Genomic DNA, 25,265 nt, shown 5'->3' with positions numbered 1-25,265 from the left:
GTTTTTTTTTAGACAATCTGAGTTGTGGATAATCTGTAGATAACCTGGAGTGAGTTTCAAGGAATAACATTAGTAATCAAATATTGTTAACTTGTATGCATAACATGTTTCCTAAAGTTTCCATTTTTTAAATATGTTTAATTCATTTATCCCCATGTAGATTCAGTGTGGAACTTGCTCAAGATGGTTTCACACGCAGTGCCTTGGGATGACAGCAGCACAAATACCAAACAAAGATACCCCTTGGTATTGTGTGTTGTGTAACACTTAGGAATGTGTATGTCTGACTTTGTCGGATAAACTTGTTGACTTCAAGTTTATCAAGTTAAATGTTGTTCAAGCCGAACCAGTCATGTATACATTGGTATCTGATCGTTCATAAAGATTAAAAGTGGGAACTACTTGACAACTATGATGGCTCTTATTATAATGTGTGTGGTACTATTTTTTAATTCAAGACATATAAAGTACGAAGAATAGGTTTACAATTGCACTAATTTGACCAAATCACTGATATTAACAGACTTTAAGTAATGACCACTGGGTTACATGTTTTCTCAGAAGAAGCAATTAGTTAATATAAGATATATTTTTTGTTTGAGTATGTATAATAAATCATGAAAGTGCTCCTTAACCAATATGCTGGTCTCTGGAAAGCAAATAGGACACCGTTTTACATTGTATCGATGCTAAACACATTTCGGTTCAAAATAATCCAAATTGAACAAACAATCTTAAATACACATTGCTTTTTCATAATCAATAGATATCCTGGTGACTGACGAGAAAATGGTGCCACTACACTTTGTCCTAAAAACAAAACTGAGATGATTAAAAGAGATCTTCTGAAGAAAGTATTATAGTTTTACCAACACAGGATTGGTGGTTAAACATCATTTTATTTAAAATGATGCAAAAGCACATCATCAATATAGCTGATCTAGTACAACAAAGGAGAAGCAATTGATGTAGGAAATGTTGGCAGCCTACACTTTACTACAGTGGATATATTGAATATTGTCTCCATAAAATATTTAAAATAAATCATAATTATTCATAATCATATTTCTTCAAAATAACACGTGTAGTCCACTAATGTGGAGCCCATTGATGTAGATATTGAATGATTTCACTCTACACTTGATAATAGTGAAGCTATTGAAGATTGTTTCCATAAATTATGACAAAATATTCATAAAAATTATTCAACATCTTTTTTCTCCAAAGTAAGAGGTGTAGTCCACTAATGTGGAGCCCATTGATGTAGATGTTGAATGATTTCACTCTAGACTTGATAACAGTGAAGCTATTGAAGATTGTTTCCATAAATTATGACAAAATATTCATAAAAATTATTCAAAATCTTTTTTCTTCAAAGTAAGAGGTGTAGTCCACTCATGTGGAGCCCATTGATGTAGGAAATGAATGGTTTCATCCTACACTTGATAACAGTGAAGCTATTGAAGTTTTTCCATAACATATTAAATATAATTCATAATAATTATTTAAGATGATTTTTTTCTCTCAAAATAACAGCTGTAGTACAACACAGGGTGGCCATTTGACGCCAATCTTTCAGTGGATATATTGAATATTTTTGGAATATGTTTTTCCTGGATTGCTTTTTGCAGACGGTTGCTGGGCTTAGGTCTCACAGCTGATCGCACATTGAGACCAACGTTATTCATCGATCTCGGAGACCGGCTTTTTTTGGTAAAATGAAGGTTGTAGCTTGTTGTTGACATCACTACGATCACAGAGAGGTGTTGTTTGTGTTTTAACTCCGTGTCGTGAGAGAGCTATTGAGCCGGGAAGTCCGAATCTGTGAATATCTTTCTAACTTTACTGAACTTCGGTCTGTGGAAGCAAATAACCTTGGTTAAAAATTAATCTTGACCTAGTTGATCAGCAAACAGCAAACGTTTGCATTTGTTCATGCTGCTGGTAAAATGTTAACCTCAACAATGATTACTCGTGGAAGATGTTGTTTACTGCAATGGGTAGCAGGGGGTTGCATGGACATTAATTCAAACTTTTTCCACAGTCAGCCCAAACACAAAAATTCAAACTTGGTTTAAGGCACCAAATGTGTCGAATGTGTTTTGACGAAGCTGACGAGTGTTTCAAAGAATCTGCGATTTTTTTAGGGTGAGAAACATTTAACTTCACTGATTTGTTTCCAGGAGTCAACAGGATGCCTTACTTTATACCTAACCTGACTCAAACACTGATAGCAGGTCTTTGACTTTCTTAGAGATGATTAAAGTAAGCGACGACTAGACAAGAGGCGTGTTGTGTGCGTGACTCTTCTTGTGTTACAGCTAATCTACTTTAAACATTTACGTTCCTAACAGACACTTCAAGGAGTTAATAATAAGTAGAATGAATAAACTCTTCGCATTTCTGTAGTGGGACCCTTATGACTCTCGGGACATGTTGGGGGAGAAGAGGAGGTTAATGGGGGGGTTATCATGGGGGGGTTATCAGGAAGTAAAGGTAAACATCCTCTCTGTGCAAGGTCTGACACGTGTATCTTTTCACAGGTTGATTAAATGTAATAGCTCATCCTGCTACAACGTTATCTGTATTACTATGTTCTGTGTGTTTTCAACACCAGTGAGCCTGTGAAAGCCCCTGCAGTGTTTAGGCAACACAAATACTCGGTTAGGTTTAGGACAAGATTGTGGCTCGGGATGAAATAACTACGGGATTGGCATAACTTAATACTGATGAGAGACATGAGAGTGAACCAAAACTTTAAAAATGTGTGCTGGAAAACCAAAACAAAGCTGAAAGACTGAATTAAGATACTTGTTTATATAACTGTGTTTATAGTGACAGAAAATAAGACGTGGGTGAGTAGAAAGTTGCTGACTGACTGTCTTGTAATTATTATTAACCAGTTCTCAACTCCATCGGAATTTTTAAAATCTCAGCGTCAAACCCATTGGTTCCTCTTAACGGTTAACCACACCGGAATTTATTTAAGTTTTATTTTAAAAATAGGTTAAGTAATGTCGTGGAACAAGCTGTCACTGTATCTGTTTGTCAAACATTACTCAAAGGAAACTTTGTGTGTTTATTCGAGAATATCTTGAGGGGCGAAGTTATATAAATGTTGTAAAACAGATGTTTAGTGAGTATTTCTAGCAGCAGGACAGGGTTTGTGCATTGACTCAAAACAACTACAGGGATGATGTTAACCAATATGAAAAAATATGTTTGGCTCATTGCTGATGTGTTTCTCATAGTCTTTGGATGATAATGAAGCTCTTGATATGGTGCTTGAACATAGAAATGTGAAGTGGTACACAGTCAATTCAGTTTATTTTATGTACCCCCCCCCCCCCAATATCACAAAACGAATTTGCCTCAGAGGGCTTTACAGTCTGTACACATACGACATCCCTGTCCCAGGACCTCACATCTTTAAAAAAAAAAAAAAAAAAAAGGAATCCCTGACTAAAGCAGCTGCAATCTAAATACCCACACACACACGCATCCACACACACATCCACACAAGCGCATCAGCAGCCGCTTCGTCACCATGGTAACCATCATCCACTGGCAATCCCTCCTCCCTCCCTCCATTTCTTCTCCTCTCTCCCCTCCCCCTCTGCTCGGCTCCAATCTGCAGACAGGAACAAGACGGGTGGTCGCTGCTCCCATCATGCTTTGCAAGGGGAAGCAGGAAGAAGACATGGGCTGTCAGTGAGCAGCCGAGTGGACGGCTGCTCAGGCAAACACCGTCTGATGGTAGCAGAGGCACCAGTCAGGGAGCGATGGCTGAGGCTGCCTCCTGTTTGCTCCGCTGGTCCTCTTCGGGTGAGTCTCTCCTCGTTTGACTTGTCAATTACAAGGAAGACGGACACACGCTGTCCAGAGTTCATGCTGCACAGCTGATGCAGCTTGTCGACAGTGGAGGGACAGATGATGCTGCCAGTGGACTTAAAGGAGCAGTGCCGCAATCCTCTCAGGCTGAAGGGAGAAGGCGACAAGACAGGCGGAAACTCCTCACATGTTCCGATTGTTCTGGTTCGGTCTGCTTTTTGTCCATCGGAAGGGATACTCCAGTCTTACTGTGCAGGGACATTGTCATGTTCACCACACACACACACACACACACACACACACACACTGTGTACCCAAAAGAAGGCCCCTCTCCCTTGATAGTTCTGAAGTGTTACATAATGGGACATATGTGTAAATATGACTCTAAACTGGGACCGACTGTATAAGAAGAACACTGACAATGATGTCATTGAGTCCAGCACATAATGCACACAGGGACACACACACTTCCACAAGCACACACAGACCCACTTTCGTTTCAGATGGTGACTTTTAGTCCTGATTATAAAGAAGATCAGAAGCTCTCTTCTTGTTTCTTATTACAATGCGAGTATTCATACCGTAGATGATAAATGATGAACCCCACCCACCCTCATTCAGTGTTTACAAAATTACTGCTGAGCAGGCAAAAATAACATATTTCAAAACAGCCACACTTCATGTAGTAGAGTGGGGGAGAATTATCCAGTAAGTAGTTGACCTCTAGTGTACATTGTTGTCATGTGATATCACATTCAGGAAGCACCATCTGGCTTCGATGGAGATTATTTACAAATAACACATGTTTTGCTTATCAAGTTCAATGTCCAGCATGCAAGGTATGCATGAGGTGCGTGTTATACATGTTCAATTCAATTCAGTTTATTTGTATAGCCCAATTTCACAAATTACAAATTTGTCTCAGAGTGCTTTACAATCTGTACACATAGACATCCCTGCCCCAAAACCTCACATCGGACCAGGAAAAACTCCCAAATAACCCTTCAGGGGGAAAAAAAGGGAAGAAACCTGCAGGAGAGCAACAGAGGAGGATCCCTCTCCAGGATGGACAGATGCAATATATGTAATGTGTACAGATGGACAGATTTAGAGTTTAAATACATTCAATGAATGTGACAGAGTGTATGAATAGAGGCATATTCCACGATGGAGACCTCCACGATCCATCAGGCAGATGGCGGTGGGGAGGAGGAGTGGGCGGAGTCTCAACAGTGGGCGGAGTCTCAACAGGACAGTGGCGTAGTCAGGAACAGGAATTCCACGACCCAAACCTCGATGATCCATCAGGCAGATAGGATTTATGCCGTCTCATAGGGTCCCATGACCCCATGAGACGTGAAGTCAAAAGGACTCCGGGGAGAAAGCAGAGTTAGTAACGTGTGATTGAGAGATGAAAATTCATCCTTAAGGAGAGAAAAAAGAGGAGATAGGTACTCAGTGCATCCTAAACGTCCCCCGGCAGCTATAAGCCTATAGCAGCATATCAAGGGGCTGGACCAGGGCAAACCTGATTCAGCCCTAACTATAAGCTCTGTCAAAGAGGAAGGTCTTCAGTCTACTCTTAAACGAGGTGACTGTGTCTGCCTCCCGGACTGAAGGTGGAAGCTGGTTCCATAAAAGAGGAGCTTGATAACTAAAGGCTCTGGCTCCCATGTTGTTGCTGAACATTGCTAAAGGCAAAATGTGGAAAAGTGAGCCGAATGCTGCAGGTTCCATTGAGCCACAGCGCACTAAATTATATCAATATGTAGTAGTACATGACTGGTTTGATTTATAGAAATACACATTCTAGAAAAGCCAACACGCCGAGAACCTATACAAGAAAAAAATAGCAATACACTTCATGACTTCAATGTAAAACATAATAGAACTAGAATGGGAACTCGGTAGAGCGCATACCTTCGCATATCACAAGAGTGGGCATTGAATTATGAACATGTTGGCATTAGTTGCATGCCAATTGGATACAAATTTACCGCGCTATGGTAAAAAGAAGATTTTGACCTTTCCATGACATTGACCTTGTCCTTTGACCAGATTGATCCCAAAATCTAATCAAATGGCCCCCGGATAATAAGCAATCATCCCACCAAATTTCATGCGATTCGGTTTACAACTTTTTTTGTTACGCGAATAACACGCATACAAATAAATAAATAAATACACGGCGATCAAAACATAACCTTCCGCATTTTCAATGCGAAGGTAATAATGGTGCAGCTGGTAAAGGAGCAGCTATCATAATTTATTAGTTGATTTATAATATTTTTCTATTAATAATCTGAATCGGAAAAGTATAACTAAAGCTTCAGTTAAATGTAGCATAGAAAAATAAATGCTTCAAAGAAATGCTGTGATTTGACATTCGAGGTGGCACTGAATAAGTCTGTAGGTCAGCAGAGAGAACATTGTTTCACCGTTTTGCAAACATCAAGAGATTCTCCATGTTAAACTTTATTTGGTTGATGTTGTGGTGTTTGAATTAGTTTTAAGAAAAAATAATTTTTTTCTTACAGATATCAAGTTCACTTCAAGCAATTCTAGGCCAGGATTTATATACTGTGATGAAATAAACTGAAATATAGCTTCCTGGTAAAGACAAACATATCAAATCCCTCTATGGTTAGAAGTAATATTATGGCTTATTAGAAGATAACTAACAGAAGCACACTATTCACCTTTTTCAATTACTGCAATTAGTTATGTTTTAAAGTAGAATTATTCAGCTGAATGACAAAATGAGCAGTGGGTTCAGTTTTGCTCTGGTTGGTTGACGATAAAGCGTTAAACCACTCTTTGTTATTCTTTTTTAAATTCTTTTTTTAAGTGAATTTGCAGGTTCAATTTTCATGGCCTTCTGATTATGAGCTCAGATTTCATTTTAAGAAATATATATGAAACATGCACAGTATATGTATCATTTCATTACATGACTGTGTTGGTTTGGATTCAACCTGGCAGATACAACTCCATATTAGTTCCCTTTTTGCACACAACACTGGTGTAATCTGAGTGTATTTGCAACAAGACATATATAGTAGGTGGTTTCTGGCGCCGTTCACACAGATCACAGGCGTTTATCTCCTGTTTGCTATGCAGTCCACTCGGCCACTACAGGCTGTATTTGAACAGTTTACATGTTGACATCAGGGTCTGTGCTCACTTTGCAAAGATGATTGCAGGACAGATGTACAGTACACTGCAATTCAGTAAAATATTGACTGGATTTAACTTCTTGCCCAGAGTGGCCTCCTCCACCCACCCACCCACACAAATACACACACACACACACACACACATTCTAGTTTACACATGTTAACAAGCCCCACCCACTATTGGTTACCCAGCCAATAGGAGACTGATTGAGGGTGAGCAAAGGGCTGCTCTTATCTCACTATTTATCCAGCTGATGTCCCACTCACATCTAGTGTTGTCCGGCTGCTCGGATGACATTGGAGCCAAAGACAGAGAGAGACAGAGAAAAGAGTGGAAGAGAGAGAGAGAGATGGAATGAGAAGAAGTTAAGGGCAACCAACACTGAGCTGATTTCATTGCCGTGCCAGTGACTCTGCAGGTAAGTGTGTTGTCACACATTACTTACTGAAAATGTGTGTCCAAGATGCTTTTCAATGTTGGTTTTCATTCCTTCTGGAAAGCATCTTAAGAGTGGTGATGACATGACTGGAGTTGGAGAGTAGATAAAGGTGCTGTTGGGAGCACAGATGATCTGCAGCTGACGGCACATACGCTATTTCATAAGTAATTTACATCGTATTAAACCTGCAGGGCCATCAAAATTATTTTATGGACTATTTTAAATCATTCTTTGAGTAACTACTTTTAAATAGGTATCAACTACGGAAATTCATACAGTTCTGCTCTTCAGATCCGATCAGGAGGATTTCCCATCTCGATTGACTTGATGACCAGAGAGTTTTCTGCAAAGAAAAGATGGTTTCTACTGTATTTTAGAAATCACTTACATTGGGGGAGTTTGTTGGTTGGTCTTTTCTTCAGCCCTAAAAAGTTGTTTGTGTTTTTCTTGAGTAATTTTCCACATGAGTGATCTTGTATCTAGTTTATAAAAAGGTAAGTACTTGGGAATGTTATTTTAGTGATAATCACTTTCTCTTATGACTTTTCATGAATGTCAAACCGATTGAACGCCACTCTTGGCCATGCAAGTGAGGTTAAACATCACGGTTTAGAGAATGATTTGCAACTTTTCAAAAGCACCTGTTCTCCAACTCAAGATAAGCCGCAAAGCAAATGTGGAAGTCCGTAGAGTATTGGGCTGAATTTGATCTGGTTTTCAAGTCGTGAAACTCCCGGTATTGTTGTGTCGAATAGGGACAATAGTCCTGGCTTCAGTAGTTAAGCACTGTTCGACAATTCTTAAAAATAATGATATTTTGTGATACAATAGAATATATACTTGATAAAGATTGAAAAAGAAGTTAATATTGAAGAGCTTGAAGCTGGTTATTTTCACCCTTTTAGACTTGTAACATGACTGGATAGAAGAGGCGTTACATGAAAATTAAAGAAAGGAAGCTGCACAGTCTATGGTAATGTCCCTGCATTCAGTGGTGATTCCTTTATCACATGATTAAAGGCGGAGAACATTGATTAGAAACAGTTTCCAGAAACAAACGTTCAGGGTTGACGCAGAAGTAAATCGTATTACTTGGTTCCAAAAGGTCCTCAGTGTGACTCCGGCCATGGTCAGCAGTCAATCAGATGTGCTTCTTGAAAGAAATCCTTGTTGAGGTGGACGTTGTGTTGGCAGCAGTGTGAAACACCAGATGTGAGGTCTTAGTCTCTTTTTTTATGAAATTGTTCCAGGAGCATTATTTATCTCCCGTGTCTTTTATCTGTTGAAAAAGTCCGGCTGGATCTTAGCGGCTTATATGAACACAGACTGGCCTCTATTTGTAGATTTTCCATGCAAAGTGAGCGAATATTGTTCAGCAAAGTAAAACTGCGTGAAAACAGCGAGTGGAAAAGAAAAGGCATGTTGGAACTTAAATCTAATTTAAACCAATGCAAAGCGACATATCTGATTTACATGATTTACATACTATATGATTCCACTAATCTTCATCTAAATCACAGCACATACCAGCGTTGTGATGGCCGAGGCCGATAGCACATCATCGAGAGTGTTTAATGGTTTCTGTGGCATTGGCCATCTCCGTTGAGACGCAGCTGCTTCTGCAAACAGCTAACCTCGTGAGAAAGGCCTTCCGCAAGCCGCCGATCACCAGTTTCATTCATGAGTGACATTAATGTGTTGAACATTGGCTTTCATGAGTTGTAAGTTTAATCGGTGTTGTCAGTTATGGTTCCTAAAAAAAACATTGAAACAGTTTCATGGTATCATTTTCTGTGTAAACACACTGAAACTGAATTAAGACCATCATGTAACAATGATATTATTGCAACTCGAGGATACATGATTGCGTTAAAGTAGAATGTAAACCCCTTATCATTCTGTATGGGGAAAGGGTCGGGCAGAGGATGTTCAGGGGTCGATAAAAGGTCAACAGTATGCCACATAGAAGTGGTATACACCACATGAAAGCCTACACCTTGAAGATTTATTTGACATAAAGCACAATATCATCTATTCAGTAATCAGAAATGAATATTAATGAATTAATTAATTGAATTAAAGTGTATTTAAAAGTGCATTGTATCGCTCCAGAATTGTAAATATTTGAAAATCCCTCTGAAGTATTGCATGGGAGAACAAGACCAGCAGGAACAACACAGAACATATCATGCTATAATTTAGATTTTTTTTTTTTAACTTTTGGGTGGCGAGTACTGAACGCCCATGGTATCTAGTTTGTGGTTGTAAAGTTGTATTCAACGGGTCATTACAATGACGTTGAGTTTTTGACATACAGTAGTTGCACCAATTGATGTTTTAGATTTCATTCGTTCTAATTTCATATACCAGTAACTTTACTCTCGCTTTAAAACTGAGCCAGCTACAGACCCCAGTCAGCGTGCTAACAGGTTAAAGGAACAGTGTGTAACATTTAGGGAGATTAATTGGAGAAATGGAATAGAATAGTCATTACTATGTTTCAATATGTTTCAGTGTATAATCACCTAAAACTAAGAATTGTAGTGTTTTTGTCAGCTTAAAAAGAGTAATTTATTCCATGAAGTCTGCCGAGTTGCAAGGCCGTGTTTCTACAGCAGCCAAGAACGCACAAGTGAAAAAAACTGGCTCAAATAAGAGCCTTTGTCCGATTGCCATTGTGCCATGTGGCTAAGAGGACTGAAAAAATGTCCGCACCAAGTTTGATTTCACGGTTTTCTTGCAGTCCACATAAAGACGTTTTCTTCCCCCTCTCATTGCTCTGGCATACTTTTATATTGACCCTGTCCTCCCTCAATCCACATGACGCAACACATCAGAATACAGGTACAGATAACCAAAAATGGTTGGCCTATCAGTCTAGTGAAGAGTGAAAGTGTCAAAACATAGAGGAGATTCAGGAGATGGACTTGCACAAATACCCCAAAACGGTATGGTTATAATAATGTACAGTATGGAGGCCGACAGTATTATCACGTGCTCACAACAGTGCGTCTCAGTCACTAACTAACCTGTGATCTGGGAATAGGGAGCTCATTAACACCGAACAAAACATTAGTCCATTACCTTTAACATAAATGACACTCCAGTCTGTACTGTTGCACAACTATTCTTTGAAGTTTAACTGCACAATTACCTTGGGATTTATACACTGAGTTCTTTTGGAAATTGGAAGGTCAATCACCATAAAACACTGAATTCATAATCATGACTGAACATTCCCACAAAGGGCAGATTGAGAAGTTTAAAGGTTGATGTATCGATCCAAAAAAAACTACAAATAGCACCCAAGTGAATCTGTAAATGCCCCAGAATTCAACTATACCTCACATGAATATATCATATTTTACTTATTTAGTCATATCCAATGATATTCATTGTTCTCCATTTCCCTGTCTTTGTCCTGTATATCTCCCTCCCCTCTCTCCCTGCCTCCTTTTTCTCCAAAGATGATTTTACAGGAGCACAGCTGACCACATCATCCACCACCCCTCCCTCTTCCTCTCACCTTGCTGCCTCGTCGACCTCCCTACGACCATGCAGGAGGTCACCAAGGTCACGCCACCTGTCCTGGAGCGTCGGGCTCGCCAGCGACAGACCACAGCTTCAGTCCTCAAATCCAAGCTGAAGCAAGGCGTGAGCTGCACGGTGCCCAGAGTCCGGTCCACCTTGAGCGGGTTCTTCCCCGTTGTGCGCTGGCTGCCTAAATACAAGTTCCGCGAGTACGTCTGGGGCGATGCGATGTCCGGCGTGATCATTGGCATCATCTTGGTGCCGCAATCCATCGCCTACTGCCTGCTGGCAGGAGTGGCGCCCATCTATGGATTATACACCTCCTTTTACGCCAACATCATCTACTTCCTCATGGGCACGTCCAGACACGTCTCTGTGGGGATCTTCAGCCTCATGAGCCTCATGGTTGGACAGGTACTGCAGTGGATCACCGGTGGCAAGCAATGCTCATACGATTTGGGTAGTTTATGAAATGTTGATTGAAATTGTATTTATTTTAAAAATGGAAATCAAAAAGGATATACAGTAAAAAAAAATTAAAAAAGGATGATTAAACATTACTTTGCATGCTTTGGAAATAAAGTGAGCTGCACGGTGGTGGAGTGGCTAGCAAGAGGGACCAGGGTTCAATCTCTGACCCCGGGTGGTCCTTCTCTGTGGAGTTTGCTGGATAATGGATTTGTAAAATGGAAAAGAATTATTTGGGCTACTAACAATCTGTTTGAAATATTATTTGGACATTTAAATTGTGTCCATTTATTTCCTATACTTGTCACTGGGAAGATGTCAATTTGGATAATTGATCACTTAATACCACTGAATTGTAATGTTTTTTACTGTTGTATTTCTTTTGCGTTTTATTGAATGGATAATTTAGACTTCTACTTGCTTGCAGGTGGTGTATAAGGAGATGTTCCTGGCGGGTTTTGACCTCAATGAGGACTCCAAAGCATCTGATGTGTTAAATGACACACTGGGCACCAACCTCACTGCTGGCAAACTTCACAGTGTTGAGCTAATGGGTATGCAGTGTGGGAAGGAGTGTTACTCCATCAGCATCGCTGCTGCCCTCACCTTCCTGGTCGGCGTCTATCAGGTAATAGATGCCGGTGCATTTTTTTGTTGTGCAATTTATTAGTATCTGGAGTCTTGAACTTATGATAGTTACATGACAACCCATCCAATTTCAACCAAAATGTAAATCTCATTATGACATGAGAAAAAAAGTTTGGGGATTACAGTCATAAGTATACATCTGAGAACCATAAATGTCTCCAGTATTTGTTTTGCCAATCCATCATCTAATTACCTTCGCATTGAAAATGCCGGAAGGTTATGTTTTGATCGGCGTGTATTTATTTATTTATTTATTTATTTATTTGTATGCGTGTTATTCGCAAATCTCAAAAAGTATTGAACCGAATCGCATGAAATTTGGTGGGATGATTGTTTATTATCCGGGGACCAGTTGATTAGATTTTGGGATCGATCGGGTCAAAGGTCAAAGGTCATGAACAGGTCAAAATCTTTCGCAGAACTCAAAAAGTATTGAACCGAATCGCATGAAATTTGGTGGGATGATTGGTTATTATCCGGGGACCATTTGATTAGATTTTGGGATCAATCGGGTCAAAGGTCAAGGTCAAGGAAAGGTCAAACTCTTTTTTTACCATAGCACGATACATTTTTGTCCAATTGGCATGCAACTAATGCCAAAATGTTCATAATTCAATGCCCAATCTTGTGATATGCGAAGGTATGCGCTCTACCGAGTGCCCATTCTAGTTGATGATATATTTCATTTGAAAAGTGACTCACATTTTCATTCCCATCTATTTCCTATCCATCCCTTTTTGTTCGTCTTCCTCTCCCGCTCATAATCTCCTCCCCAGCTCGTGATGGCCGTGTTCCAGTTGGGCTTCGTCTCTGTATACCTTTCGGGTCCAATGCTCGACGGTTTTGCCACGGGAGCCTCTTTCACCATCCTCACCGTGCAGGCTAAATACCTGTTGGGTCTCAAGATCCCCCGTCACCAGGGCTACGGCACAGTCGTCGTGACCTGGATCAACATCTTCGCCAACATTCAAAGTGCCAACATGTGTGACCTCATCACGAGCATCATCTGTATCTCTGTATTAGGTAAAGTTACAAACTACCTCATGTGCTTCAAAATGAATGATACAACACTTGGGATGAGACACCCAACACCGGCTACACATTTCTACAGACTAAAAAGCTCATTCCTAACTGTCTTTTTGTTTGTTTGTTGTAGTGGCAGGTAAAGAGATCCAGGAGCGCTTCAAGGATCGTCTTAAGATCCCTCTGCCGACTGAGCTGATAGTCGTGGCAGGAGCTACACTGGCCAGCCATTTTGGGGAGCTGAACATCAAATATGGCACCAGTGTATCCGGTCACATCCCCACAGGATTCATTTCTCCCCAGGTGCCCAGCTTTAGTTTGATGTCACGGCTGATACTGGATGCCATTCCTTTGGCCGTCATCAGGTAACGTGCCAAGACATTTACCAAGATGTTTGCGTGGCTTCCACGTGTGCCTGTTATATGGATTGTTACAGGTGCAATGTAGTTGCTGGACAGGGATACATGCCCTCATTATCGGATTGCATCATGATATGACTTGAAACAGATTTCTTAACAAGACAAAAATCTAGTCTCAATACATTTTAAGAGTGCACAAAATTAAAGCTATTTCTCCTAATTGTATCGGGAAGAAAAAAATGCTATTTTATTCACACTTCTGTTGAACGCACATTTTCATCAGGTGGAAACGGCTCTGTGCATGCATTTAAGAGCAAATGTGAATTCACAGGCTCAACTGGGAAACAAACTTTCCTTCTCTCTCGTAGTTTTGCCTTCACGGTGTCGCTGTCCGAGATGTTTGCGAAGAAAAATGGCTACACGGTCCGTCCCAACCAGGAGATGCTGGCCATCGGCTGTTGTAATATCATCCCCTCCTTCTTCCACTGTTTCACCACCAGTGCAGCATTGGCAAAAACCATGGTGAAGGACTCAACAGGCTGCCAGACACAGGTGCATTTTATACCTTTGAAAACTGAGTGAATGGTTCTAGGAACATCTCTGAAGTCTGTCCCGAGGATTCAGAGGAGCAACGCGTCCTGTATCTGTTGGATCTGTTCATGTTAAGTCACTTCAAAATCTCTCTTTCTTCTGTCTCTTTGTGTTTCTCTGCTCCTCGCTCAGATTTCCAGTCTGATCAGCGCCATGGTTGTCCTTCTCGTCCTTCTGTTCTTTGCGCCTTTCTTCCACGCCCTCCAGAAGTGTGTTCTTGCCTGTATCATCATCGTGAGCCTTCGTGGGGCACTGAGGAAGTTCATGGACGTCCCGGCTAAGTGGCGCGCCAGCAGGAACGACGGCATCGTGTGGCTGGTCACCATGGCGGCCACGACTCTGATCAGCGTGGAGGTGGGCCTCGTGGTCGGAATATGCTTTTCCATGATTTGTGTCATCTTTATGACCCAGAACCCGAAGGTGAGTCATAGACTTAATGCTGACGGTTTTTAAAAGCTGATGCAAATGACAATAATTACAGCACATTACAATTATTGACCGTTAGTTACCTTCGCATTGAAAATGCCGGAAGGTTATGTTTTGATCGCTGTGTATTTATTTATTTATTTATTTATTTGTATGCGTGTTATTCGCAAAACCAAAAAGTATTGAACCGAATCGCATGAAATTTGGTGGGATGATTGTTTATTATCCGGGGACCAGTTGATTAGATGTTGGGATCGATCGGGTCAAAGGTCATGAACAGGTCAAAATCTTTCGCAGAACTCAAAAAGTATTGAACCGAATCGCATGAAATTTGGTGGGATGATTGTTTATTATCCGGGGACCAGTTGATTAGATTTTGGGATCGATCGGGTCAAAGGTCAAGGTCAAAGGTCATGAACAGGTCAAAATGTTCTTGAATCGCATGAAATTTGGTGGGATGATTAGTTATTATCCGGGGACCATTTGATTAGATTTTGGGATCAATCGGGTCAAAGGTCAAGGTCAAGGAAAGGTCAAACTCTTTTTTTACCATAGCACGATACATTTTTGTCCAATTGGCATGCAACTAATGCCAAAATGTTCATAATTCAATGCCCAATCTTGTGATATGCGAAGGTATGCGCTCTACCGAGTGCCCATTCTAGTTATTTCATGATCTGATCTGATGTCCAATGCCAGGTCTCTCTCCTGGGCCGAGCCAATGACACTGATCTGTACGAGGACTTGGACGAGTACAAGAACCTGATGGCGCCACCTCGGGTTCAGGTATTCCGTTTCCAGGCTCCGCTGTATTACGCAAACAAGGAATCATTCCTCAAATCCCTCTACAACGCTGTCGGAGTTGAACCTTTCCTGGAGCTGACTAAGAGGAGGAAGGCAGAGAAGAAGGCCAAGGGGATGTCCTCAAAGCTGGGCAAGGCGAATGGGGATAAAAGCACCTCAGACGTTATTGTAGGACTTGTACAAAGAGAACTGGCTTTCCACACAATCGTCTTGGACTGCTCCGCCATATCCTTCATGGACACAACGGGCATGGACACATTCATAGGGCTGGTCAATGAATACAGAGAGATAAGTGTGAGCGTGCTCCTCGCGAACTGCAACACCGGAGTCATCGATACCTTGCAGAAAGGACAATTCTTTGGGAAAAATGCCAAAGACATGAGCAGCCTGCTGTTTCACAGCGTTCACGCGGCAGTCCTTCACGCAAACAGTACATACGCTGCAGCAGAAAGACGCTCAGAAGATTCTGTGGTTTAGAGCAGCTGGAGGAAGAAGGGATTTGGGTAAGCTGTCATGATTTGAGGTATGCTCTTGTCATGCCATCTATGACAATACTGCAATCTGAAAGGGAGCTTCAAGGTCATATTTAGGAAGCTCTGTTCCAGAAAACATGGGGTACCCAAGTGGATTCAATAAGGAAGAGTATCAAGTAATTGGTTTGAGCCCGTTCACTAGATGGATATTTGGTTCTGACATATTATATAACTGTTTTCTCTAAATACACTGGCATTTTAATATCAGTTCTAGCAACAACATCTATTTTGTGTAGACCATTTTGTTAGCTTGGTTTGTAAATGCTCCCTCTTAACTGTGCTCTACGGACACCTTACAAAACATATGAAAATACAGCATGTGGTTCAGCAAACCTCTGCAATCCAAGCTTTGTGTCACCCAGCAGATTTTTTCATGTAATGTTTTCAATAAAGGAGACCCAGAAATGACCTGCCGCCAGCAGGCAATGGAAGAAGAAAAAATCTTGACAGCCAATCTCTCTAATTAGTTTCTATTAAATGAGGATTAAGATCTGTATCACATAACACATGTATGACCCTCGATTGAAAGCAACGTTGACTGCAACAAAAGCTGTTTTAACTTTTTATTTAGCTTGAAGCATTTGGCCAAAGTCAATAATGGTCCTAATCCCGGGGTCCAAAGTTCACACGTGAACATACAGCCACGATAAACAATAGTCCCCGCTCTTCCAGCTGTGAGATTGGAGCTCTAAACATTCCTAAAGGCCAGTTAAACTCTTCCCGACTGAAAGAAGAAGCACTGGGTGGTGGCTCACGAGGAGACAGCCTGGCCTTGTGAAGCTTAAGAGCTCGGCTCATTGCAGCAGGCTTGTACTCTTGCCCCGTTCTCTGGTGACCCGGCCGTGGCCGTCGTATCTGCTCCTGGATCTATTCTCGTAAACAATAAAGGATTTACACTCATCTGTATCTCTTCTCAGGTGCTGTATGAAAACGAGTTATCATTTGGTGCTTCTGAAATGTATGTCTAGAGCGATAACAGAAGATGATGCCATGTGTTTCGTCAACATGCTGCATCACTGGTTTGTTCAAGTGTTTTGTGACTGCCCAAATGAGAGCAGATTTAGTCTCTTTGTTATTAAATCACTGTTTTGCCTTTTGTCTTTTATTCAGTTGCTGCCGAGTGCACAACTTGTTTTGAAAAGTACCCCCGATTTATGTAATACTTAAAAAAGGATATATTTTTACTTTTGTCATAAAGTTTTTATTAACTGCCATGGTATTAAAATATTTAGAAAAACTTAACATTTTATATTTGGTCATCAAATGTAAAACATGTAATGACGATGTTACCGTCTGCTCGAGTTTCATTGACAGTGTTGACATTCAACACTCCTACAGTACAAAAACTGCCTTATTGTTCAATACTTGAATTAAACTGATGTGTTTTTAGTGAAGAGCTCATGTCTGTGACTGATTCATTGCCTTTGATAACAGACTTTTATCATAGCAGGGGACTATCAATGAATAAAAGTGTCCAACTATTCCTTTAATAAAGTAAAGCAAAATACTTATTTCTCCTCACTGAAAGTAAACCCAGGGAAATGAATTATGAGGCCGTTGTATCTTCACAATGATTTCCCATCATTACCGTCTCAGACGCCATTTGCACAAATACAAATTACAGCATGAGGTGATTTGGTGACGGTAGATCATTTTCTAACATAACTATTATAACAAAGCCACTGCGGAAGAAAATGACAATCATTCAGGATGACTGCATTGCCAAAACACAGGAGTTACATGACTAAATTATTGTTTGTGTTTTAAATACACCTGAAACTGAGATGCTCTTTGTGTATAAATAGACAGACGAGGATCTGGCGTAACTTTGTGAGACTGATACTTTGAGCATGTGACCACAGGCCTGCTGAGTCAGGAGGAGAGCCCCGTGTTTAACAAGCATGTCATTTTAAATGAGCTTACTGAAGTGAATCCCTCGCCCACGAGCAGGAAGCCCTCACATGTGGAACCGTCTGAGAAGTCCCCTTCTTAGAAGACAATAGATGGTTATATCAGGTAAACCGAATATGTGCATTAACTTTTTTTTTTTTAAACTCTTGCTTGTGAATTGGGAACTTTTGTACCGATACTGCCCTCTATTGTTCAATAACATGAACAGCGGAAATAAGCACACGACTGGAATATGGATTAGGTTAAGCCAAGGCATTTAAATCAAACTATTCCTGAGCTATTGATAAAAGACAACCCAACAACTTATTTCCCAGCATTCTTTATTCATTCTAAATATTTAAAAATATAATTTCACATAGGCACTCAAATAAATAGAATACATTTTGTAAATCAGCGCCAGTGCTTTATCATATAAATGATATTCAAGGAAAACCCAAACACAGCATAAAACAATCATGAGATGATTTTTTATGTATGATCAAAAGTAAAAACACACACATAAAAGGCAAAAATAAAGTCACTTCTTTCATTGTGCCACTTCCAGTTCTGCAGCTCTGCAGCAGTAGCGATCTTAACTAAAAATTCATAACTTGTTCCAAGCATTGAATTTGATTCAATACCATACTGGCCTTGTTGTCTAAGAGCAAAGATGAAACTGAGTTTGATCATTTGTTTTTGACCCAAAGCAGATTATAACAGCAAGTGTGTAAACAGTACAAATACTCAAAGATAAGGCAAAAACATACAAACATCATTAGAATTATGTAATAAAGCAAACACTAAACACTTAAATATGTCCAAAAGGGTGTGGAGGGGGGGGGGAGAAGTGCTTCAGGTACATGTAACACTGGCCTCATTTAAACAGCATCAAACAGACAATGACAACACTGTTTCACACAGTTAGCCTTTATGATAGACTATATGAGCCAAAGGCTGCAAAGGTGACATATGAGAACAATTTGGGCTTTAACTTCCTAAAGCCCCAGGTTTTGACCAATCAGTGAGAGTTAAAACTGCTACCGCTCACTAGGTGGTCAGAAAAAAGGTTTTTGTTGTCATTTTAATTGTCCAGTTCAAGCTGTTGTTCAAAGGGTCATTTCATCCATATTACAATCAACATTTGTTGTTCTCATTTCAGCCATGCAGAACCACCTTCTAACAAAGCATGCAGTAGTCGGTAACTCCACACATGACCCCAGAATCATTTGCCATGTCAGGAGAACGATGTGGGGCAGAGATTATCAACATATTTAGCAAGTGATTCAGACTTTTTTTTCACCACTTGCCTTGTGACACATCCTGTTTACTGAAAGGTTTAAATCCAATCGCTACTAATAGCAATTATATCAAAAGGGGCTGGTTGTACAGTATTTTGATTAGCTCTGTTGCTCTGGTATTAAGGCTGATATGAGATCTCGCCTTGTATATACGGTCCTAACATACTGGATTTGGCCACTTTAGAGTTATTTGAAACATCCAACTTATTTGTTCCAAAGACAAAGACACACACACAAATCAAGCAGTTATAAATAAATAATGTACTGCAGTCTAAATATGGTTCCTACATTTTCTTCATAGATATTGCAGCTTGATCGTTGATTGACCTTTAGCTATTTGTTCGAAAGCTTCAAGTGCTTGAGGTGTTGGGACATTACATGTCCCAGAGTTCACAGTGTTTATAAGTTGATTTTCTAGTTGTCGTGTTTTTGTTCTGTGCTTTCCACATTCCATCAAGACATGTTATACAATCTAACCTCGTAAAAACTGATGAGGAAAAAAGCAAAAAAAATCATATTTCACAGGCATTTTTGTTTGATAAACAGAATCCTTGTCGTTATTTTCAAAACTCATCCCAATCTCAACCAACAATGAGATAAAAATGATGACAAGTTAAAAAAACACCTACAAAGTAATGTTTATGCCAGCTTCATGCAGCTTAATGGTTATGGTGATTAAGCAGTTTATAGATGTACAGTAGCGTCTATCCACTCCAAGCTGATATCTAGTGTTGGAGATAGTAAACTTAATGTATCACTGGCCATTAAACAGCAGTCAAACAGTAACCAGAGGCTCAGTGGAAGATAAGAGCAACCATCAGACTACGTTTTACAACTTCGCAGATAGTGGTTGAAAAAACCTTGAGGCAGCAACTTCTAACCAGCAGCTAACTGGTGGGAAGTGTTTGAATATTAACATAACGGAGTCTAACTGATGTCTTTTAACCGTTTTAGCTTTTTAGCCTGCAACCGGTGGCCTTTCCAGAACAATGTTGGATCAGTTCAACTTAGCTGCTGCTGGTCGGGCAGGACTGCCTGTGCCTGAAGTGCATGATGTGTAGAGCAGTCTGGTGCCACCAGTAAAACATCACCACCACCAGTATGTGCCATACCTGGTGACTGGCACCCAGGTAGTTCAGCTGGCCTAGAAGAGGAGGGGACAGGCTCTAAATACAGTTCACATTGTTTTTGTTCATTCTCGTGCTTTCCTCAGAATGTACACGAATGAAAATATAGTTATTTTTAGGAGGATATTTACACTTAAATAGCTAGAAAAAGTATGTAAACATGTCCTAAACATCAGCGTATCCTTATATTCTCGACGCCGGACTGGGACGACTGCTTAAAGTGGCGCCGTCTTTATTGGTCACACCTGTGATTGTCCCGCTATGACAAGTCAAACATATCCTATCCGCTCTGCTTTGCCTCGTTAAGTGGTAATTAAGGAAACCTGTTTCAGCTGCCAGCTTTTCCAGGTCAGCTGGAAAGCTTTAATAAATCCTACTTAACAAAAGAGAGTGGGTGTCAGTGTTTAGTCAAGTTGCACTACTGACTACCGCAAAAATAAATTACCGTACCAAACAAAGCTAATATTGTAGAACGTGTTGCCCTCTACAATACTAACACTGCCACATTTCAATCCATTAAAGTATTAATAATAATAAAAAATATGTAACGATATAAAAAACTTCAGTATGGATCGGCTTATTTCTGTGAGTCCGGCTTTAGTGGCCTGAACATTTACAATGTCCTGAATGTGCAACAAGTCCAGTACCTTAGACTTACTGGACTTACAGCAATGAATTTTAATACATTGACCTCTTCAGTCTGTAGCATGTTCTGAGTTCAAAAAATAATAATTCGAGGTAGTTGTGACACTGTTTCAGTGTAATTACATAGTATCACTATTTTAAACCGTATTGTAGCATTTCCTTTATATCTTTCTTTTACATCTGTTAGACTTTAAAGTGAATCTCAGATATTACATTGTGTGTCATATCTGAGGTTTACACCTACAGTGGTTTTTAGGTTGTTTCAATGAACCATTGGGTTTAGACCAAAACTACAGATGCAGTTTAAGCTGCTGATTCTGAGACCTTCAATGAGGTTTAAGAGACCGTGTGGTTTTGTTCCAGGCGACACGGGTTTGAAACCATCTGAAAACTTTACTTCAGCTAAGCTAATAAGGGGAGCGGCGGCTTCTACAACTCTTCACTGAGACAACAAAACACAATTCACACTGAAAACAATATATTGCCACCTTTGTTTATCCATAGTCACACAGTAACCACAATAACACATCTCTTTCTTGTTCACTTGACCAAATGTCTCACTTGGTTTCACGCCACAGCTCCCCACCTGCACACAGAAAGAGACGGAGGAGAATGACTCACCGGGGAAGCAGCGTTCGGGGATCTTGGTGACGTAGAACAAGAAAGCCGATCCAGCTATCAGGTACATCACGATTATACGAGGCAGGAACAGCTGCATGTGAAACAAAACAAAAAAAGTTTGTATTGCAGAACGTTTTAGATGGGGGGGGGGGGGGCTGGAATTCATGATCACCAGCGGAAAACTATGTTTCCTGACCTGTACAACGTCAGTGTGGAATCCTCCATTGAGCCAGACCCAGTGACATGCCGGGATCACACTGATGCCAGTCACACAGCAGAAGATCGTCGCCCGAATCCCTCGCCATTCATTGCTGAGGTAATGAGGGTGGACCTGAGCACAGAAGACGGCTAGGATCAGGGACAGCACTGTCAGCAGGTAGACCTGTCGCCAAAACTGCAAGAAAGGAGAGTGACTAGATTAGATACGGTCCAATCAGAAGAAGAAGAAGAAGAAATGTCGACGGTTCACACTTACAGCGTTACAGTAGAAGGCGTAGAAGATCCCGGGTACATAGCAGCCCAGGATGCCAACAGAGATGCCTGCGTAGTCCAAAGACAGCCAGCGACGGCAAGTCTTCTCTGACCGGTGGCACGCGAACAGGTGATACCCCACAGAACACAACATGCACACCTGCGGTAAAAAACAAGCACAGACAGTACCATTTACAAACTGGAAAGAAAAAGGACTCCAACTCCACAATTATTATAATTTTTAAAAATGTTTAGAGCCCTTATTTGTGATTGTCACCAATACATCTTTAACTTTTTAAGTCAACACAATCCTTCTGCGACTAAAATACATTAACTTATCTCAAAGAATAGTGATTTCTGAGGACAATCTTGATACTCATAATATCCACTTATATGGACAAAGAAAAGGGTTTAAAGAGGTTGTGCGGGTCACAAATACTTCACTATATCTACTCTAAGTGGGGATCACACCAATTTATAATCTATTCCATTACCACGTTATTAATCAGCTGCTATACAATTTACAACAGCCACACATACATACAGCTTACACACCTGTGGGTTAGGTGAACTGATTGCACGGCTGCGGCAGGAAACGTGAACCTTCCTGAATCAGTTTATTAAGCCATACATACTTTATGCATATACTCAGCGAATGCAGATGTTCATAATTAACTGATACTTGTAAACCGCTGTAAAGAATTAAAAAATTAGACAGTAATTCCAGTTAAAGTAGTACAATTACAGACATTGGACACTGGGAAGACCAAAGAGAGCTGGAACGGTTTGAATTCCGACTCACATCCAAACAAATGTGAAAGAATTTGTTTGATATCAGCGACTTCTCCAGGGGACCGTTAGACAAATCATTTTTACCTGGAAGCAGAAGAGTCCGATAGTGTAGATGACGTAGTCCTCTATTTTCGCTCCAGAGGCTGGCAGCACATACGAGAGGTCGTTGAGCCCCAGAAAGAAGAAGAGAAGGAAACCGAGAAGATGGCTCCAAATGTTCACACTCTCATTGGAGAGAATGAAAATACTGCAACGTAAAAGAAGAAAACGAACATCAACGAGGACATGAACACATCAACGAGGACATTAACACAACAACGAGGACATGAACACAACAACGCCCACTGTAACATGCACCTGCAAAACATTCTGCACCATTGACACCAATAGGCAAATAATACTTAAAAAACATCAACACAACTGGATTGTAGTGAATCAGTCTTAAACTCTGATATCAAAAGCACATGTTTCCAACATGCCTCCCACCTCCTCAGGCAGAGTTTAGAGGGCAGGTGGGCCCTGTAGCCGCCTGTGATGAAGGGGTTTTCTTTGAGGAAGACGGGGATCTGTTCATAGGTGTACAGCCTTATCCTCTGGGGTATCATCACAGGCCACTGCTTAGAGCTGCCCAGGTCTATGAAGTGGGGAGTCTTCTGGGGCATCTTCAGCAGCATCTCGCTCTCTGCCACTGGCAAGCCGGGGAAAAGTTAAGGCTGAGAGAGAGAGAGAGAGAGAGAGAGAGATTCATTCATTCATTCATTTGAACTCATTTCATATTATAGTGTTGGTTCTCGTGTTCGTGAAACATGTTCCCGACTCCCTCATCCTCTCCTCCACAGCGCGTGTGTGTTTAGCTGTTACCACGGTGTATTAACACCCGCAGCGCGATGACTCAACGCAGATGCGATTACCTATTTCATTTGGAAATAAAGCTTCTTTTTATATCAAGCTGCCAAACAGACATAATGGCGTCTCTTCAGAGCAACGTGTGAGACGGTCTCATTGAGCGCGGGTTCAGATCCCGGAGAGCAAACGCAGGCGACGCTAACCTTGACCGGCGTGTTCAGCACCGCAGCCCGCTGAACCGATCCAAACACACCAGGGTGCAAAGCTCACCATTAGTCGGACCGCCAATTCGGCCATAACCCGGTAATTATTACGCTGGCCTTGTGTTAAAAAAATAAATAACATTTTAGTTAAAGAAAACACACAAAACACATATGGTCAGCTTAGCTACTGGGTGACGCCGAACCTTTCTTCTTCGTTTAGGTATTACAGGATGTTATGAGGAGGAGACGGTACGTTACTGCCACCCACTGGTGAAAGTGGAGCACTGTACCTGGAGCCGAAGTAACCCTCCGAGCTTTGCTGCAGAAATATCTCTTACAATCCTGTGTAAAAGTAGTTTGTGTGTATTCGCGTAGAGAAGAGAGAGTGCTCCGCGTCCTCGTCCAACTGCTACACCCAAAAAACACATAATCCATTACAGCCGTCCATGACATTTGGGAGGGGATCACTGGCAGTGCAACGTTAAACAGATTAGATGCAATTTGCTGACACAATGACTTTGGTATGTTGACTATCCAGTCTTTTTTTTCTCTTTTGTTGTGAGACAAAGGAGTAGTCACATTTTGGATCAAATTACTCCAACATACCAATTCAACGTCTCTTTCCATCTGCAACAGATGTATTGGAACATGATGGACTGGTTTGTTCTGAGAAGAAAGGAGACATCAGGCATGAAATGATAATTATTGGGTGTGGTTTATGAGTCAGTGAGAAATGTACTCTGATGAACCACTGCTCAGTTGATTGAGGAGCAAATGTTGATTACACCTTAAAACACAGCACCCCGATACAAAAATGCTTAACTACTATTGTCTTGTAGGGAGATATGGATCCCTTAGTTCTGTTTTAAAACACAATACTATGTCTGTGTGTTAAGGTCATAAGGAAGGGGGAAATGAAAAAGACCAACAACGCCACCTGGGCTCTTGCACCCCAAGAAATACAATTAATTGAAAGGACACAGATTCGTTTTTACCGTTATTGGGCCAGAGATGTGTTTTAGTAGAATTACAACATAATTGTATTACAGGAAATGAAGATGATTAAAAAAAAAAATTTAACAAGGAAAAACAGGCAAAAACAATTAACCGTAACCAAACCATGCAAAAACAAGTAAAATAGTAGCAGCAAAACAAGTCGGGCAAAAACAGCAGCAGGTGAACGAAGAGCGAGGACAGACCCAAAGGGAGTGAGGTAACGGCAACAGGTGGCATTTATATCCTGCTGCTGATTGGGGGCGGAGCCAGCCAAAAGGGTGCGTTCATCAGCCTACCCTTCCTTCTCTGGGGAGCGTTCCCCACTACAATCAGGTCACATTATCTGGAGGGAAGTCATCCTGTTTGTCATTATTTCTATTATTTCATTATCTCACTCAGTCTCTATGTATTCCAGCTGCTCTGCTCTGGCACCCAAAAGTCCGATATGGCATCTATAACAGGAACATGAGTTGTGCCTTCAAAATAAAAGCATGATGGAGTATGACAGTAGGCAGGAATACAATTACAAAAAATAAAACGTTACGA

General features: G+C 40.8%; 2 protein-coding genes across 7 annotated transcripts; one reads left to right on the top strand and one right to left on the bottom strand.

The window, feature by feature from the left end:
• The first annotated feature begins 7,275 nt into the window (after positions 1-7,275).
• Positions 7,276-17,226, top strand: slc26a1 (solute carrier family 26 member 1). Its single transcript, XM_056433334.1, has 8 exons — positions 7,276-7,426; positions 10,915-11,392; positions 11,874-12,074; positions 12,871-13,117; positions 13,251-13,482; positions 13,845-14,028; positions 14,200-14,487; positions 15,193-17,226. Exons 2-8 carry the CDS (start codon positions 11,003-11,005, stop codon positions 15,772-15,774), a joined length of 2,124 nt encoding a protein of 707 aa, XP_056289309.1. The 5' UTR covers positions 7,276-7,426; positions 10,915-11,002; the 3' UTR covers positions 15,775-17,226.
• An 818-nt stretch (positions 17,227-18,044) lies between these two features.
• LOC130204952 (progestin and adipoQ receptor family member 3-like) lies at positions 18,045-24,103 on the bottom strand. 6 transcript variants are annotated; one of them, XM_056431987.1, is made up of 7 exons: positions 24,014-24,103; positions 23,161-23,387; positions 22,759-22,921; positions 21,887-22,042; positions 21,608-21,805; positions 21,412-21,502; positions 18,045-20,162 (listed from the first exon to the last, which is right to left on the bottom strand). In XM_056431987.1, the coding sequence occupies exons 2-7, from the start codon at positions 23,346-23,348 to the stop codon at positions 20,026-20,028; spliced, it is 933 nt and encodes a 310-aa protein (XP_056287962.1). In that variant the 5' UTR covers positions 23,349-23,387; positions 24,014-24,103; the 3' UTR covers positions 18,045-20,025. The 6 variants fall into 6 exon arrangements, with proteins under 6 accessions (XP_056287962.1, XP_056287960.1, XP_056287963.1 ...); XM_056431985.1 differs by lacking the exon at positions 24,014-24,103 and adding an exon at positions 23,724-23,913; XM_056431988.1 differs by lacking the exon at positions 24,014-24,103 and adding an exon at positions 23,724-23,913 and having other exon boundaries at positions 21,608-21,742.
• Between the last annotated feature and the right edge of the window lie 1,162 nt (positions 24,104-25,265).

The sequence above is a fragment of the Pseudoliparis swirei genome, chromosome 15 (assembly GCF_029220125.1).
Source record: "Pseudoliparis swirei isolate HS2019 ecotype Mariana Trench chromosome 15, NWPU_hadal_v1, whole genome shotgun sequence".
Classification (NCBI taxonomy): Eukaryota; Metazoa; Chordata; class Actinopteri; order Perciformes; family Liparidae; genus Pseudoliparis; species Pseudoliparis swirei.
This window is presented reverse-complemented; position numbering and strand designations above follow the sequence as displayed.